This window comes from Dendropsophus ebraccatus, chromosome 2 (genome assembly GCF_027789765.1).
Source record: "Dendropsophus ebraccatus isolate aDenEbr1 chromosome 2, aDenEbr1.pat, whole genome shotgun sequence".
NCBI lineage: Eukaryota > Metazoa > Chordata > Amphibia > Anura > Hylidae > Dendropsophus > Dendropsophus ebraccatus.
Genome location: NC_091455.1, coordinates 2567713 through 2584070, shown reverse-complemented (window position 1 = coordinate 2584070; position 16358 = coordinate 2567713). Strand labels below are relative to the sequence as shown.

Below are 16358 nucleotides of genomic sequence, written 5' to 3'. Positions count from 1 at the left end.
TTCCTCCACCCCGGTGGCTCCATCACTGATGTTCCCTTCACCTAGGGGCTCCAGCACTGATGTTCCCTCCACCCCAGTGGCTTCAGCACTGACGTTCACTCCAGCATTGTGGCTCCCGCTCTGATGTTCCCTCCACCCCGGTGGCTCCAGCACTGATGTTTCCTCCACCCTGGTGGCTCCAGCACTAATGTTCACTCAAGCATGGTGGCTCCAGCTCTGATGGTTCCTCCACCCCGGTGGCCCCAGCTCTGATGTTCCCTCCACCCCGGGGGCTCCAGCACTGATGTTCCCTCCACCCTATATAAACAGCTCTCTGAATAAGCAGATGATCAGAATGTGACAGAAAGATGGTCTGGAAGGAAGAAAGGAATGGGAACTCTCGCTCATAATGATATTTTCCAGGAACCCTGACACATATGTTACGTTTGCAATACTTGAATACACTGCGCATTAGTAATACCATTCCATATTCTGTCTATAAAAGTTAACACAAATCAATAAAGGGGGCGCTTCCCAAATTTATGTTTCTGATACGTACATCAGATGTCTGTGTCTGTGATTTTAAGGTGTAAGCAGAACTGCAGCTGCTAACTCTAATCTGAAATCATCCTATCCTGGGGAGTGTCTGGCTTCATAAAGTCAGACAAAACAAAAGTTAACCTTATCAGTTGGTGCCCGAAAAGGGACCCGACCACTCACAAACTAGAACACGGAGAGACAGGACGTGGTGATTTATCCGTCATCGGACGCAAATATATATCTGGCAAGGTAAGAAAAACCTTTTTTCTTACGTACTTTCTCTGCCTCAGAGTAGCGGATCTATCTAGATTCCGTCATCTGTGTTCTCTATATGTTTGCAATGTCGGGTCTGATTTGTGAGACAAAGAACTCTGTAACCCAGGATAGGACAAGGTTAAGGTTAAGGTGTTGCATTGCTGTCGCAACAGGTGAATGTTGAGAACTGGAGAAGCGTACGTCACATAAGATCCCGTAAGTGGAATGTGTGTGCTCCTCCCGTGAATCCCCAGTGGACGGGAGCGAGTAGTGTGTCTGAGGGGAATAACGGGATAAGTATTGGGAAATAAGGCACGGTAAAAGTGTCCTAGTAACAGGACCTAGATAGTTCTGGAAAGGTAGAGATTGCACAGACAGTAGGCACATAGGGGGACATTTATTAAGTCCGGCGTTTTTTTACGCTGGACTTAAAAATGTCCCCGCATCTCCAGCGCTACGGGGATTTATGTAAAGGCGGACTGCCTGTACACAAATTCCGTGCGCTCCGGTGCGCACCGCCGAAAACCTACGCCAGCTGAGTACTGGAGTAGGTTTTCTGCGTATCTTTTGACTCTGAGTCTGCGCCCTCCGTTCCGCCCCCTTCACACCCCCTCCCCACCCCCCGGCGGAAAGTGACGATTTGTGAATATTTTATTCGCAAATCGGCCATTTGTGAATAAAATAATGCGCAAATCGGCACTTTCCGCCGAAAATCATCCGTACCATAGACTCTTTGTATGAGTGGGTTCCTGAATTGAGAATAATCTGTCCAGGTGATATTGAGAACAATATAGATATATACACTCACCGGCCACTTTATTAGGTACACCTGTCCAACTGCACATTACCACTTAATTTCTAATCAGCCAATCACATGGCGGCAACTCAGTGCATTTAGGCATGTAGACATGGTCAAGACAATCTCCTGCAGTTCAAACCGAGCATCAGTATGGGGAAGAACGTATGGGCCTTTGAACGTGGCATGGTTGTTGGTGCCAGAAGGGCTGGTCTGAGTATTTCAGAAACTGCTGATCTACTGGGATTTTCACGCACAAACATCTCTAGGGTTTACAGAGAATGGTCCGAAAAAGAAAAAACATCCAGTGAGCGGCAGTTCTGTGGGCGGAAATGCCTTGTTGATGCCAGAGGTCAGAGGAGAATGGGCAGACTGGTTCCAGCTGATAGAAAGGCAACAGTGACTCAAATAGCCAACCGTTACAACCAAGGTAGGCAGAAGAGCATCTCTGAACGCACAGTACGGCCAACTGTGAGGCAGATGGGCTACAGCAGCAGAAGACCACACCGGGTGCCACTCCGCTCAGCTAAGAACAGGAAACTGAGGCTACAATTTGCACAAGCTCATCGAAATTGGACAGTAGAAGATTGGAAAAACGTTGCCTGGTCTGATGAGTCTCGATTTCTGCTGCGACATTCGGATGGTAGGGTCAGATTTTGGCGTCAACAACATGAAAGCATGGATCCATCCTGCCTTGTATCAACGGTTCAGGCTGGTGGTGGTGGTGTCATGGTGTGGGGAATATTTTCTTGGCACTCTTTGGGCCCCTTGGTACCCATTGAGCATGGTTGCAACGCCCCAGCCTACCTGAGTATTGTTGCTGACCATGTCCATCCCTTTATGACCACAATGTACCCAACATCTGATGGCTACTTTCAGCAGGATAATGCGCCATGTCATAAAGCTAGAATCATCTCAGACTGGTTTCTTGAACATGACAATGAGTTCACTGTACTCCAATGGCCTCCACAGTCACCAGATCTCAATCCAATAGAGCATCTTTGGGATGTGGTGGAACGGGAGATTGGCATCATGGATGTGCAGCCGACAAATCTGCGGCAACTGTGTGATGTCATCATGTCACTATGGACCAAAATCTCTGAGGAAGCTTCCAGCACCTTGTTGTATCTATGGCACCAAGAACTGAGGCAGTTCTGAAGGCAAAAGGGGGTCCAACCCGTTACTAGCATGGTCTACCTAATAAAGTGGCCGGTGAGTGTAGATCTCAGTTCTTGATATATCGATCCCAGTTCTTTGCATCCCGCCCGCGCAAGCAGGAGCCTATTATAAGACCTAGAAAGGTCTGGAGAGTCCCCAATAAGCTACCTAGGGATAGAGGTGTGAGAATGGGACGGGTGTTCTCTAAGGAGGAACCCATCATCTTTAACCCCTTAAGGACCGGGCCCATTTAAATTTTTACGTTTTCATTTTTTCCTTGTGCTTAAAAGGCCATAGCATTTGCATTTTTCCACCTAGAAACCCACATCAGCCCTTATCCTTATTTTGTGCGTCACTAATTGTACTTTGCAATGACGGCTGAATTTTTTCATAAAGGACACTGCGAAACCTGAAAAAAATAAATGTGTGGTGAAATTGAAAAAAAACAAAACACGCATTTTGTTTATTTCGGGGGTATTTGTTTTTACGCCATTCGCCCTGGGGTAAAACTGACTTGTTATCTATGTTCCTCAAGTCGTTACCATTACAACGATATGTAACATGTATAACTTATATATTATCTGATGGCCTGTAAAAAATTCAGACCATTGTTAACAAATATATGTTCCTTAAAATCTCTCCATTCCCCGGCTTATAGCGCTTTTATCCTTTGGTCTATGGGGCGGTGTCAGGTGTCATTTTTTGCGCCATGATGTGATCTTTCTATCGGTACCTTGATTGCGCATATGCGACTTTTTGATCGCTTTTTATTACAATTTTTCTGGATTTGATGCGGCCAAAAATGCGCAATTTTGCACTTTGGGATTTTTTGGCGCTGACGCCATTTACCGTGCGAGATCAGGAATGTGATTAATTAATAGTTCGGGCGATTACGCACGTGGCGATACCAAACATGTTTATTTATCTATTTATTTACTTTTATTTATAACATGGGAAAAGGGGGGTGATTCTAACTTTTATTAGGGGAGGGGGCTTTTTATTGACAACAACACTTTTTTTTTTTTTTTTTACACTAAGGGCTCGTTCCCACTGAGCAAAAGCAGCTGAATTTCTGTGCTGAATCAGCGCTGAAATTTCAGCCGTTAAAATAGGTGCAGAGCTAATTTCCATTGTGTTCAATGGAAATTCTGCTCTGCAGTTCACACAGTGGAATTTCCGCACTGAACTAATCCGCTTTCCGCCAGAAGAATGAACATGTTCATTCTTCCGCTAGCGGACGCCTTTACAAATCAATGGGGCTCTGATTTTCTGTTTCAGCGCGGAATACAAGCGGAATACAAGCGGAAATTACTCGCTGAATCAGAGCGGAAATGGGGAAAAGGGGGGGGGAGGAGGATTCTAGTATATGTTCTGGTATAGTCTAGTTTACTCACCAAATACTCGCTGAATTTCAGCGCTGAATGCATGCGGATTCAGCGCGGATTCCTCGGATAAAACGTATAGTACTATTTTTGTCTCTCCTATGGTGATGCCCATAAACTAATAGGAGTCCTTCAGGGTCTCTTCCAGGTGGTCTTATGCATAATACTGATCTGTTTGCCAGTAAAAGTGTTTATGTGTATTCTCTCTCGTATAAAACCTTGATGAACAAGGAGAAGATCTACCATCATATAGGTGACTAATGTGACTGTTTTCTTTCTCTTATCGGTTCTCTTGAATCTGCGCTGCCTGGACATTTCTGGAGGTTGGATTCTGTACTCGGAGGATGAGGTCACCCGTGAGAGAAAACGTGTTCCCTTCGATCAACCCGTGGCTGAGGGTGGAACCCTTGCAACCTCCGGCTACTAACCAACCACCAGTGATGATCCAAGTCCATGCTCCACGGATGTCAAAAGGGGGACTGATAAGGCTAGGTGATGTGATTCTAGCTGCTTACACCGTAGCTGTGGGTATACACCTATATATACAGCTCTCTCAATAAGTACGTGATCACAGCGTGACAGAAAGATGGTCTGGAAGAAAAAAAGGAATAGGAACTCCCGCTCACAATGATATTTTCCAGGAACCCTGACACATATGTTACGTTTGCAATACTTGAATACACTGCGCATGAGTAACAACTCCCCATATTCTGTCTATAAAAGTAAACACAAAACAATAAAGGGGGCGCTTGCCTAACTTATGTTACTGATACGTACATCAGCTGTCTGTTTCTGTGATTTTAAGTTGTAAGCAGAACTGCAGCTGCTAACTCTAATTAGGAACCATCCTATCCTGGGTCAGGCAAAACAAAAGTTAAACTTAACCCTGGTGACTCCAGCACTGATGTTCCCTCCACCCTGGTGACTCCAGCACTGATGTTCCCTCCAGCATGGGGGCTCCAGCACTGATGTTCCCTCCACCTCGGGGGCCCCAGCACTGATGTTCCCTCCACCCCGGGGGCTCCAGCACTGATGTTCCCTCCACCCCAGTGGCTCTAGACCTGATGGTTCCTCCACCCCGGTGGCTCCAGCACTGATGTTCTCTCCACCCCAGGGGCTCCAGCACTGATGTTACCCCCACCCTGGGGGCTCCAGCACTGATATTCCCTCCACCCCGGGGGCCCCAGCACTGATGTTCCCTCCACCCCGGGGGCCCCAGCACTGATGTTCCCTCCACCCCGGGGGCCCCAGCACTGATGTTCCCTCCACCCCGGGGGCTCCAGCACTGATGTTCCCTCCACCCCAGTGGCTCTAGACCTGATGGTTCCTCCACCCCGGTGGCTCCAGCACTGATGTTCTCTCCACCCCAGGGGCTCCAGCACTGATGTTACCCCCACCCTGGGGGCTCCAGCACTGATATTCCCTCCACCCCGGGGGCCCCAGCACTGATGTTACCTCCACCCCGGGGGCCCCAGCACTGATGTTCCCTTCACCCCAGGGGCTCCAGCACTGAAGTTCCCTCTACCCCAGTGGCTCTAGACCTGATGGTTCCTCCACCCCGGTGGCTCTAGACCTGATGGTTCCTTCACACCGGTGGCTCCAGCACTGATGTTCCCTCCAGCATGGATGCTCCAGCACTGATGTTCCCTCCACCCCAATGGCTCTAGACCTGATGGTTCCTCCACCACGGTGGCTCCAGCACTGATGTTCCCTCCACCCTGGGGGCTCCAGCACTGATGTTCCCTCCAGCATGGGGGCTCCAGCACTGATGGTTCCTTCAACCCGGGGGCCCCAGCTCTAATGTTCCCTCCAGCACTGATGTTCCCTCCACCTTGGGGGCTCCAGCACTGATGGTTCCTCCACCCTGGTGGCTCCAGCAATGATGTTCCCTCCACCCCGGGGGCTCCAGAACTGATGTTCTCTCCACCCCGGGGGCTCCAGCACTGATGTTCCCTCCGCCTTGGGGGCTCCAGCACTGATGGTTCCTCCACCCTGGTGGCTCCAGCACTGATGTTCCTTCCACCCCGGGGGCTCCAGAACTGACGTTCCCTCCACCCCGGTGGCTCCAGCACTGATGGTTCCTCCCCCCCCGGTGGCTCCAGACCTGATGGTTCCTCCACCCCGGTGGCTTCAACCCTGCTGTTCCCTCCACCCTGGGGGCCCCAGCACTGATGTTCCCTCCACCACAATGGCCCCAACCCTGATGTTCCCTCCACCCCGATGTTCTCTCCATCCTGGGGGCTCCAACACTGATGTTCCCTCCACCCCGATGTTCTCTCCATCCTGGGGGCTCCAACACTGATGTTCCCTCCACCCCGATGTTCTCTCCATCCTGGGGGCTCCAACACTGATGTTCCCTCCAGCACTGATCTTCCTACTTTGGTCTTACAGTTATGTGATGCATTAATATAAAGTGTTGTGTGTGTAACGTGTGATATGAGTGTTACTGGCAGCACAGGATGGTTACACACACCTACACCCAGCAGCGCCACCTGCAGGCTCCTAACAGAAATGGTACAGTTACTGATGGAAGATTTCGGCAGGTGGGTGAAGCTATGCTAATGAGCTACACAAAAGAAACTGAGCCGTGACAGGAAGTTAAAGGAAAACTCCGGGCAAAAGGTATTTTTTAATATGTTATTACACAAGGAAAGTTAGACAAATTCCTAATTTACAGTAATTATGGGAAATGCACATGTACTGCTATTTCCCTCAATTTAGTAGATCAGGCAGGCTTCAATTTCTCTAAAAAGAAATTGTGATGTCACAAATCAGGTATAAAGGTATAATTCATATGAAGTGTCCAGCAGGGGGCACACTATATGGAGAAATTACATTGTAAGAATAACTATATCACAAGTGCCAGCAGCCCCGTCCACGGCACATAGGACGGGCTGCTGGCACTTGTGGTGTGGCTGCCCCCCGTGACAGCAGACCCCAGACCAGTGACCCCAGTGGGGGTTTTCACTGGGGGCTGCTGGTGTGGGGGGGAGAAAGCTAAAGGGGGGCAGCCGCACCACAAGTGCCAGCAGCCCAGTCCTATGTGCCGTGGAGGGGGCTGCTGGCACTTGCGATATAGTTGTTCTTACAATGTAATTTCTCCATATAGTGCGCCCCCTGCTGGACACTTTTTATGAAATACACCAGATTCGTAACGTCACGGTTTTTGAGAGGAATTGAAGCCTGTCTGATCTACTATATTGAGGAAAATAGCAGTAGATGTGCATTTCCTATAATTAGTGTATATTAGGAATTTGTCTAACTTTCCTAATGTAATAACATAATAAAAAATATGTTTTGCCCAGACTTCTCCTTTAAGTTCAGTTTCAGGAGTCGGTGGAGACATGGAGTCACTCAGAGGAGTCAGTGTGTGCAGACAGGGAGGGAGTCAGTCAGTCAGTCAGTGCAGACAGGGAGTCAGAGGAGTCAGTCAGCACAGACAGGAAGTCAGTCAGTGCAGACAGGGAGTCAGAGGAGTCAGTCAGTGCAGACAGGGAGTCAGTCAGTGCAGACAGGGAGTCAGAGGAGTCAGTCAGCACAGACAGGAAGTCAGTCATTGCTCACAGTTGAGTCAGTGCCTGTGAGGAGGAGGACAGCTGAGTGAATAGACTTGAGGACATTTATGCAGGGTCTCTGAGGGGGAAGGATGGAGGAACCATCTTTATTGCTTCACTTAGATACCTGTCAGTCATCTCCTTAGAGGGGGAGGAAGAAAAAAGGGTCCATGAAGCCACAGACAGGTGCCCTGGGGGTTTTGCCCCTTGTCAGTGTGGAGCAGGAAATTCCACCAGTGGTCATCCATCCTGAGGGTGGGCCAGTGGTCATCCATCCTGAGGGTCGGCCAGTGGTCACCCATCCTGAGGGTCGGCCAGTGGTCATCCATCCTGAGGGTCGGCCAGTGGTCATCCATCCTGAGGGACGGCCAGTGGTCATCCATCCTGAGGGTGGGCCAGTGGTCACCCATGCTAAGGGTCGGCCAGTGGTCATCCATCCTGAGGGTGGGCCAGTGGTCATCCATCCTGAGGGTGGGCCAGTGGTCATCCATCCTGAGGGACGGCCAGTGGTCATCCATCCTGAGGGACAGCCAGTGGTCATCCATCCTGAGGGTCGGCCAGTGGTCAATGATTCTGAGAGCATCTTCACCTCTTACCTATACAGAGCACATCTCCTATAACTAGTTCACCTGGTTGCTCACACAGGTACAATATCAGTAAGATATAAGAGGTTCTATGGTGATTGGCTGCTCCCAACTTCTACGCCTACTATCTTGCCTCACAATTAGTTTATGCACACTGGTGGCTCGATATTAATTATAGCAATGCAGCTGCCTCTTTGTATGGGGCCCTTATGGCTCCTATGAGGGACTGGCAAATACTCTATTTAGGTACAGGAGAGTGGGAGATGCTCCTCTGCTTTCAGTAAGAGCAGTGGCGGTTGCTTGGACTCAGAGGAGATTGGATAACCTTGCCCCCTTCTTATCGCCCAAGACTCCTCTTTGGCTGAATCCACATTTGCGCTATTTTGTTAATCACCCAGCGATCGGATACTGGACTTCTAGGGGACTTAAGTACCTGGGTCAACTTTTCCTTGACTCTACAAGCTTTGTCTCCTCTGGGGAGCTGCAGGTCGCATTAAATGGCTGTCCAATCGACCCAGTTTCTTCAGTTGGGACAGTTGGTTCGGGCTGAGTTTGGGTCAAACAAGATCACCCTTTTCACATCCAGTCTTGAGACCCTATTGCGTACAGAGGATTTGGAAAAGCCCCTGACGAATATTTACGCCCTCCTACAATCAGTGTGCCACACAGAGCCTATACGAAGTGGCTGAGTGACATCCCTGAGCTCATTGCAGACGACTGGGAGGACGTCACTCATCACTTTCTGTTGTCAGTAGTGAGTGCACAAGACCTTCCCATACAATTCTGTTTTCTACATAGGGTTGTTTTTACTCCAGCCCGCTTAAAGCTGCTGGGAATGGCGGCCGATGATATTTGCTTCCGCTGCCACAGCGATACCGTTACCTTTCTCCATTCGGTGTTTTCATGCTGCCTTTCTGGTCCTCAGTGCTGCTGTTTCTGCATCAGCCCTTTGATTTTCCACTGATCCTATCTCCCTAGTTATGCCTACTTGGTGTTATAGACACTATTGTATTCGGCACATACAAACGCCTTTTTTTCTGTATACTGCTAGTTTGTGCCAGAAAGGTGGTGATCATGGCACAGAAATCCCCTGACACTCCTTTCCTATCACACTGGAAGTCCCTGGCCAATTCCTACATTCCCTTATATAATAATAATAATAATAAATTTATTAGCGCCAACAGATTCCGCAGCGCTTTTTTTTCTATGCATACAGTACAGAGGTACATAATACACAGTTAAATTGGAATAAATTGCTCTACCAAAACATTTGGCTACAGTGGCTAGCGGTACCAGATATGGCCACCCCAATACAGACATGAGGACAAAGGACTGTTCAATCCTCTGAGCTGGGGTTGGAGGGCAGGTAGGTGGCAGGGTGTGAATGGAGTGTGAATGAGTGCGCTATGTGTTCTGTTGGGGTATATTGTTACAGCCCTTGATTTAGGGCTCGAGGCATCGAGTTGCTGTTCTGATCCTATATTCATTCCGGCTACAGAGCCAAATAATGGGAGGCATATGCTGTCACGGACACTGACTTTCCAGATTCCTATTTCCCTAACCTAAACCTGGTCTGCTCTTATGTCACCTGATGCCTGTGCGTTAATTTTCTAGTTGTCTTGTTATGGTTTACATTATGTACTGGACAAATTGCATAAAAAACCCTTTTAAAAAAAACAACCCAGCCCCTAGTGGCCATAGATGATGGCATCTCCTCCTAAGCTATGGCAGGTTCTCTGCTGGGCCAGTACAACCCTTCATCATAGTACACTGCCCCACTGCCCATAGGAGAGGAGCTATAGGGCATCACAATCAGTGCAACCATTAAACATCTCCCCCCACACTACGAGCTGAACACAGTATGCGGACACCACCCCGAGCGAGACCGGCGATAACTGGCCATCACCAAGTCACAAAAGACAAACTCTACGGACGGCAAGAAGGAAAAACGATTAGAGGTTGAGGCTTTTATATGCAATAGTTTAGGGATTATAATAAAAGGACAATATATATTATATATAATAAAGGACATATAAAATGTAGAGAGCAGAGAAGGAACAGTCCAGTACTAAGCAGATCCAGGAGACAAACCCAACAGATCTAGGTGACAAGATCACAAACAGACCCCTATACACCTGCATCTACATCCTGCAGACCTGGGCGGGCCGCTCAGGAGTCCCTCGTAGCATGATGAGAGTCCAGACATGAGCGGCCGCAGAGAGCGGCCCAGAAAGCTTAACACATCACGGGAGTGAGAACAAAGATGGATTCTGAGAGGAACCTTTAAAATCAAACATTATAATAAAACATACACCACTAGGATATGGTGGGGGTGGGGGTGATGGTAATGATTAGTTGGGGGGGGGGGGGGGATGGTGGGGGTGATGGTAATAATTAGTTGGGGAGGGGTGATGGTGGGGGTGATGGTAATGATTAGTTGGGGAGGGGTGATGGTGGGGGTGATGGTAATGATTAGTTGGGGAGGGGTGATGGTGGGGGTGATGGTAATGATTAGTTGGGGGGGTGATGGTGGGGGTGATGGTAATGATTAGTTGGGGAGGGGTGATGGTGGGGGTGATGGTAATGATTAGTTGGGGGGGTGATGGTGGGGGTGATGGTAATGATTAGTTGGGGGGGTGATGGTGGGGGTGATGGTAATGATTTGTGGGGGGGTGATGGTGGGGGTGATGGTAATGATTAGTTGGGGGGGTGATGGTGGGGGTGATGGTAATGATTAGTTGGGGAGGGGTGATGGTGGGGGTGATGGTAATGATTAGTTGGGGGGGTGATGGTGGGGGTGATGGTAATGATTAGTTGGGGGGGGTGATGGTGGGGGTGATGGTAATGATTAGTTGGGGGGGGGATGGTGGGGGTGATGGTAATGATTAGTTGGGGGGGTGATGGTGGGGGTGATGGTAATGATTAGTTGGGGGGGTGATGGTGGGGGTGATGGTAATGATTAGTTGGGGAGGGGTGATGGTGGGGGTGATGGTAATGATTAGTTGGGGAGGGGTGATGGTGGGGGTGATGGTAATGATTAGTTGGGGGGGTGATGGTGGGGGTGATGGTAATGATTAGTTGGGGGGTGATGGGGGTGGTGATGGTAATGATTAGTGTGTGTGTGGGGGGGTGATGGTGGGGGTGATGGTAATGGTAATGATTAGTTGGGGGGGTGATGGTGGGTGTGATGGTAATGATTAGTTGGGGGGTGATGGTAATGATTTGTGGGGGGGTGATGGTGGGGATGACTGGTGGTGGGGGTGGTGATGGTAATGATCAGTGGGGTGGTGATGGTAATGATTAGTGTGTGTGTGGAGTGGGGGAGGGTGATGGTGGGGTGGGGATGACTGGTGGTGGGGGTGGTGATGGTGGGGGTGATGGTACTGATTAGTGTGTGTGTGTGTGTGGGGGGGGGGGGTGATGGTGGGGTGGGGATGACTGGTGGTGGGGGTGGTGATGGTGGGGGTGATGGTAATGATTAGTGTGTGTGTGGAGGGGGGGGAGGGTGATGGTGGGGTGGGGATGACTGGTGGTGGGGGTGGTGATGGTAATGATTAGTGTGTGTGTGGGGGGGGTGATGGTGGGGTGGGGATGACTGGTGGTGGGGGTGGTGATGGTGGGGGTGATGGTAATGATTAGTGTGGGGGGGGGTGATGGTGGTGGGGGTGGTGATGGTTGTGGGGATGGTGGTGGTGGTGAGGATGAAGATGGTGATATGGTGGGGGTAGTGATACTGGTGATGATTGGTGGTGGGGGTGGTAATGGATATGGCGGGGGTGGTGATGGTGGTGGTAGGGGTGGTGATGGATATGGAGGGGGTGGTGGTGGTGATGATTGGTGGTGGGGGTGGTGATGGATATGGTGGGGGTGGCGAGGGTGGTGATGATGATTAGTGGTGGGGGTGATGATGGTGGTGGTCGGTCTGCATTGCCTGGAGTAAGATGCAAATGTAATTGTAGAGGAATGAGAGAGTCAGCAATGTAGACGTCTCTGCGGCTTAAGAATAAAGTCTCTCTGCAGAGTTATTACGATGGGATCTCAGCGTAAACCGTTATATGTTATATCAGATCAGTGCCATGATTAGCTGGAGTGAGGAGCTCTGCGTCTCTAGGCCGCCGTGGTGTAAGAGCCGGCAGACGGGATGGAGAGTCAGGGATGAGGAGACAACAGATCCAACAAGCAGCTGCCCTTCACCCCTCCAGACAGATTGACAACAGCCATGGTGATTTATAGTTCAGAGACCCTCGGGGGCCCCAGCCGATCGATCCTCCTGGACGTCATTCCGCTGATGATACGGGACGTGTCCCCGGGCAGGACTAAGGGGACAGGAGAGGACGTGTCAATCCCAGCACATTTCATAGTCATCTGCCGTCCTAATAAGTATCATTATACCCGCTGCTTCCAGATGCCCAACCCAGGAGAGTGGCCAATAGGCAGAGCCCGTCCGTGCCGTACACACAGATAGGAGCATGATGAATCCTGCTGCTGCGAGACTACAACTCCCAACATGTTCAGAACACTGCTGTATATCATGATAACACACTGCAGCTATTTGCTGATCCTCCACCGTAAAGACCTCCTGCTCTGCAGCTATTGGCTGATCCTGCACCGTACAGACCTCCTGCTCTACAGCTATTGGCTGATCCTGCACCGTACAGACCTCCTGCTCTGCAGCTAATGGCTTATCCTGCACCGTGCTGACCTCCCGCTCTGCAGCTATTGGCTGATCCTGCACCGTGCTGACCTCCCGCTCCGCAGCTATTGGCTGATCCTGCACCGTAGAGACCTCCTGCTCTGCAGCTATTTGCTGATCCTGCACCGTACAGACCTCCTGCTCTGCAGCTATTGGCTGATCCTGCACCGTACAGACCTCCTGCTCTACAGCTATTGGCTGATCCTGCACCGTACAGACCTCCTGCTCTGCAGCTATTGGCTGATCCTGCACCGTACAGACCTCCTGCTCTACAGCTATTGGCTGATCCTGCACCGTACAGACCTCCTGCTCTGCAGCTATTGGCTGATCCTGCACCGTACAGACCTCCTGCTCTGCAGCTATTGGCTGATCCTGCACTGTAGAGACCTCCTGCTCTGCAGCTATTGGCTGATCCTGCACCGTGCTGACCTCCCGCTCTGCAGCTATTGGCTGATCCTGCACCGTAGAGACCTCCTGCTCTGCAGCTATTGGCTGATCCTGCACCGTACAGACCTCCTGCTCTGCAGCTATTGGCTGATCCTGCACCGTACAGACCTCCTGCTCTACAGCTATTGGCTGATCCTGCACCGTACAGACCTCCTGCTCTGCAGCTATTGGCTGATCCTGCACAGTACAGACCTCCTGCTCAACAGCTATTGGCTGATCCTGCACAGTACTGACCTCCTGCTCTGCAGCTATTGGCTGATCCTGCACCGTAGAGACCTCCTGCTCTACAGCTATTGGCTGATCCTGCACCGTACAGACCTCCTGCTCTGCAGCTACTGGCTGATCCTGCACCGTACAGACCTCCTGCTCTACAGCTATTGGCTGATCCTGCACCGTACAGACCTCCTGCTCTGCAGCTATTGGCTGATCCTGCACAGTACAGACCTCCTGCTCTGCAGCTATTGGCTGACCCTGCACCGTACAGACCTTCAGCTCTGCAGCTATTGGCTGATCTTGCACAGTACAGACCTCCTGCTCTACAGCTATTGGCTGATCCTGCACCGTACAGACCTCCTACACTGCAGCTATTGGCTGATCCTGCACCGTACAGACCTCCTGCTCTGCAGCTATTGGCCGATCCTGCACCGTACAGACCTCCTGCTCTGCAGCTATTGGCCGATCCTGCACCGTACAGACCTCCTGCTCTACAGCTATTGGCTGATCCTGCACCGTACAGACCTCCTAATCTGCAGCTAATGGCTGATCCTGCACCGTACAGACCTCCTGCTCTACAGCTATTGGCTGACCCTGCACCGTACAGACCTCCCGCTCTGAAGCTATTGGCTGATCCTGCACCATACAGACCTCCTAATCTGCAGCTATTGGCTGATCCTGCACCGTACAGACCTCCTAATCTGCAGCTATTGGCTGATCCTGCACAGTACAGACCTCCTGCTCTGCAGCTATTGGCTGATCCTGCACCGTACAGACCTCCTGCTCTGCATCTAATGGCTGATCCTGCACCGTACAGACCTCCTGCTCTGCAGCTATTGGCTGATAATGCACCGTACAGACCTCCTGCTCTACAGCTATTGGCTGATCCTGCACCGTACATACCTCCTGCTCAGCAGCTATTGGCTGATCCTGCACCGTACAGACCTCCTGCTCTGCAGCTATTGGCTGATCCTGCACAGTACATACCTCCTGCTCAGCAGCTATTGGCTGATCCTGCACCGTACAGACCTCCTGCTCTGCAGCTACTGGCTGATCGTGCACCGTACAGACCTCCTACTAAGCAGCTATTGGCTGATCCTGCACCGTACAGACCTCCTGCTCTACAGCTATTGGCTGATGCTGCACCGTACAGACCTCCTGCTCTACAGCTATTGGCTGACCCTGCACCGTACAGACCTCCTGCTCTGCAGCTACTGGCTGATCCTGCACCGTACAGACCTCCTGCTCAGCAGCTATTGGCTGATCCTGCACCGTACAGACCTCCTGCTCTGCAGCTACTGGCTGATCGTGCACCGTACAGACCTCCTACTAAGCAGCTATTGGCTGATCCTGCACCGTACAGACCTCCTGCTCTACAGCTATTGGCTGATGCTGCACCGTACAGACCTCCTGCTCTACAGCTATTGGCTGACCCTGCACCGTACAGACCTCCTGCTCTGCAGCTACTGGCTGATCCTGCACCGTACAGACCTCCTGCTCTGCAGCTATTGGCTGATGCTGCACCGTATAAAAATACATTGTGAAAGCAAAACAAAGCAGCTGTAATGGAGCGGAGCGCCCCCAGGAGGGAGGGATCAGTCAGTGACTGCAGCATCTTCTCTCACCTTCACCTCATGCGCCATCTTCGTCACCCGGAAGAACGTGTTGATTTTCATCTGTTTCCTCGGAAGAGATTCAGACATCTTGGATCGTCTTTTCTGAGTTTTCTTGGTTGGATGAAGCTTTTGTAAGACGCTGGTGACTCTGACCTCTCTATAGAGAGAAGGATCCTCATTACTACACCTACCCCTTCTCCGCCTCTCTATAGAGAGAAAAGTCCTCATTACTACAATGACCCCTCCGCCTCTCTATAGAGAGAAGGATCCTCATTACTACACCGACCCCTCCGCCTCTCTATAGAGAGAAGGATCCTCATTACTACACCGACCCCTCCGCCTCTCTATAGAGAGAAGGATCCTCATTACTACACCGACCCCTCTGCCTCTGTATAGAGAGAAGGATCCTCATTACTACACCGACCCCTCTGCCTCTCTATAGAGAGAAGGATCCTCATTACTACACCGACCCCTCCGCCTCTCTATAGAGAGAAGGATCCTCATTACTACACCGACCCCTCCGCCTCTCTATAGAGAGAAGGATCCTCATTACTACACCGACCCCTCCGCCTCTCTATAGAGAGAAGGATCCTCATTACTACACCGACGCCTCCTCCTCTCTATAGAGAAGAGTCCTCATTACTACACCGACCCCTCCACCTCTCTATAGAGAGAAGAGTCCTCATTACTACACCGACCCCTCCACCTCTCTATAGAGAGAAGAGTCCTCATTACTACACCGACCCCTCCACCTCTCTATAGAGAGAAGAGTCCTCATTACTACACTGACCCCTCCGCCTCTCTATAGAGAGAAGTGTCCTCATTACTATGCCGACCCCTCCACCTCTCTATAGAGAGAAGAGTCCTCATTACTATACTGACCCCTCCGCCTCTCTAGAGAGAAGGATCCTTATTACTACACCAACCTCTGTGCCTCTCTATAGAGAGAAGGATCCTCATTACTACACCTATGCAATAGAACACTGCAGAGACACCATCACATGTCTCGACGTCAGTGAACTAGCCAGACCTTCCCTCCGGGAAGGAACAACCAAGCCAAAGGCGTTCTCCAGTTAAGGAAACCACCTCAGCAAGGTATCCATCCACAGACAGCTGTTTCGGGGTTTTTGCCCCTCATCAG

General features: G+C 50.6%; 1 protein-coding gene across 2 annotated transcripts in view; it reads right to left on the bottom strand.

Annotated features, from left to right (window-relative positions):
• LOC138782920 (kinesin-like protein KIFC3) overlaps positions 1–16358 on the bottom strand; it is a 158595-nt gene that overhangs the window by 98716 nt on the left and 43521 nt on the right. For both annotated transcript variants that reach the window (XM_069956906.1, XM_069956907.1), the window contains one exon: positions 15227–15374. In XM_069956906.1, the coding sequence (XP_069813007.1) occupies positions 15227–15374 (148 nt within the window). The remainder of the gene's footprint in view (positions 1–15226; positions 15375–16358) is intronic.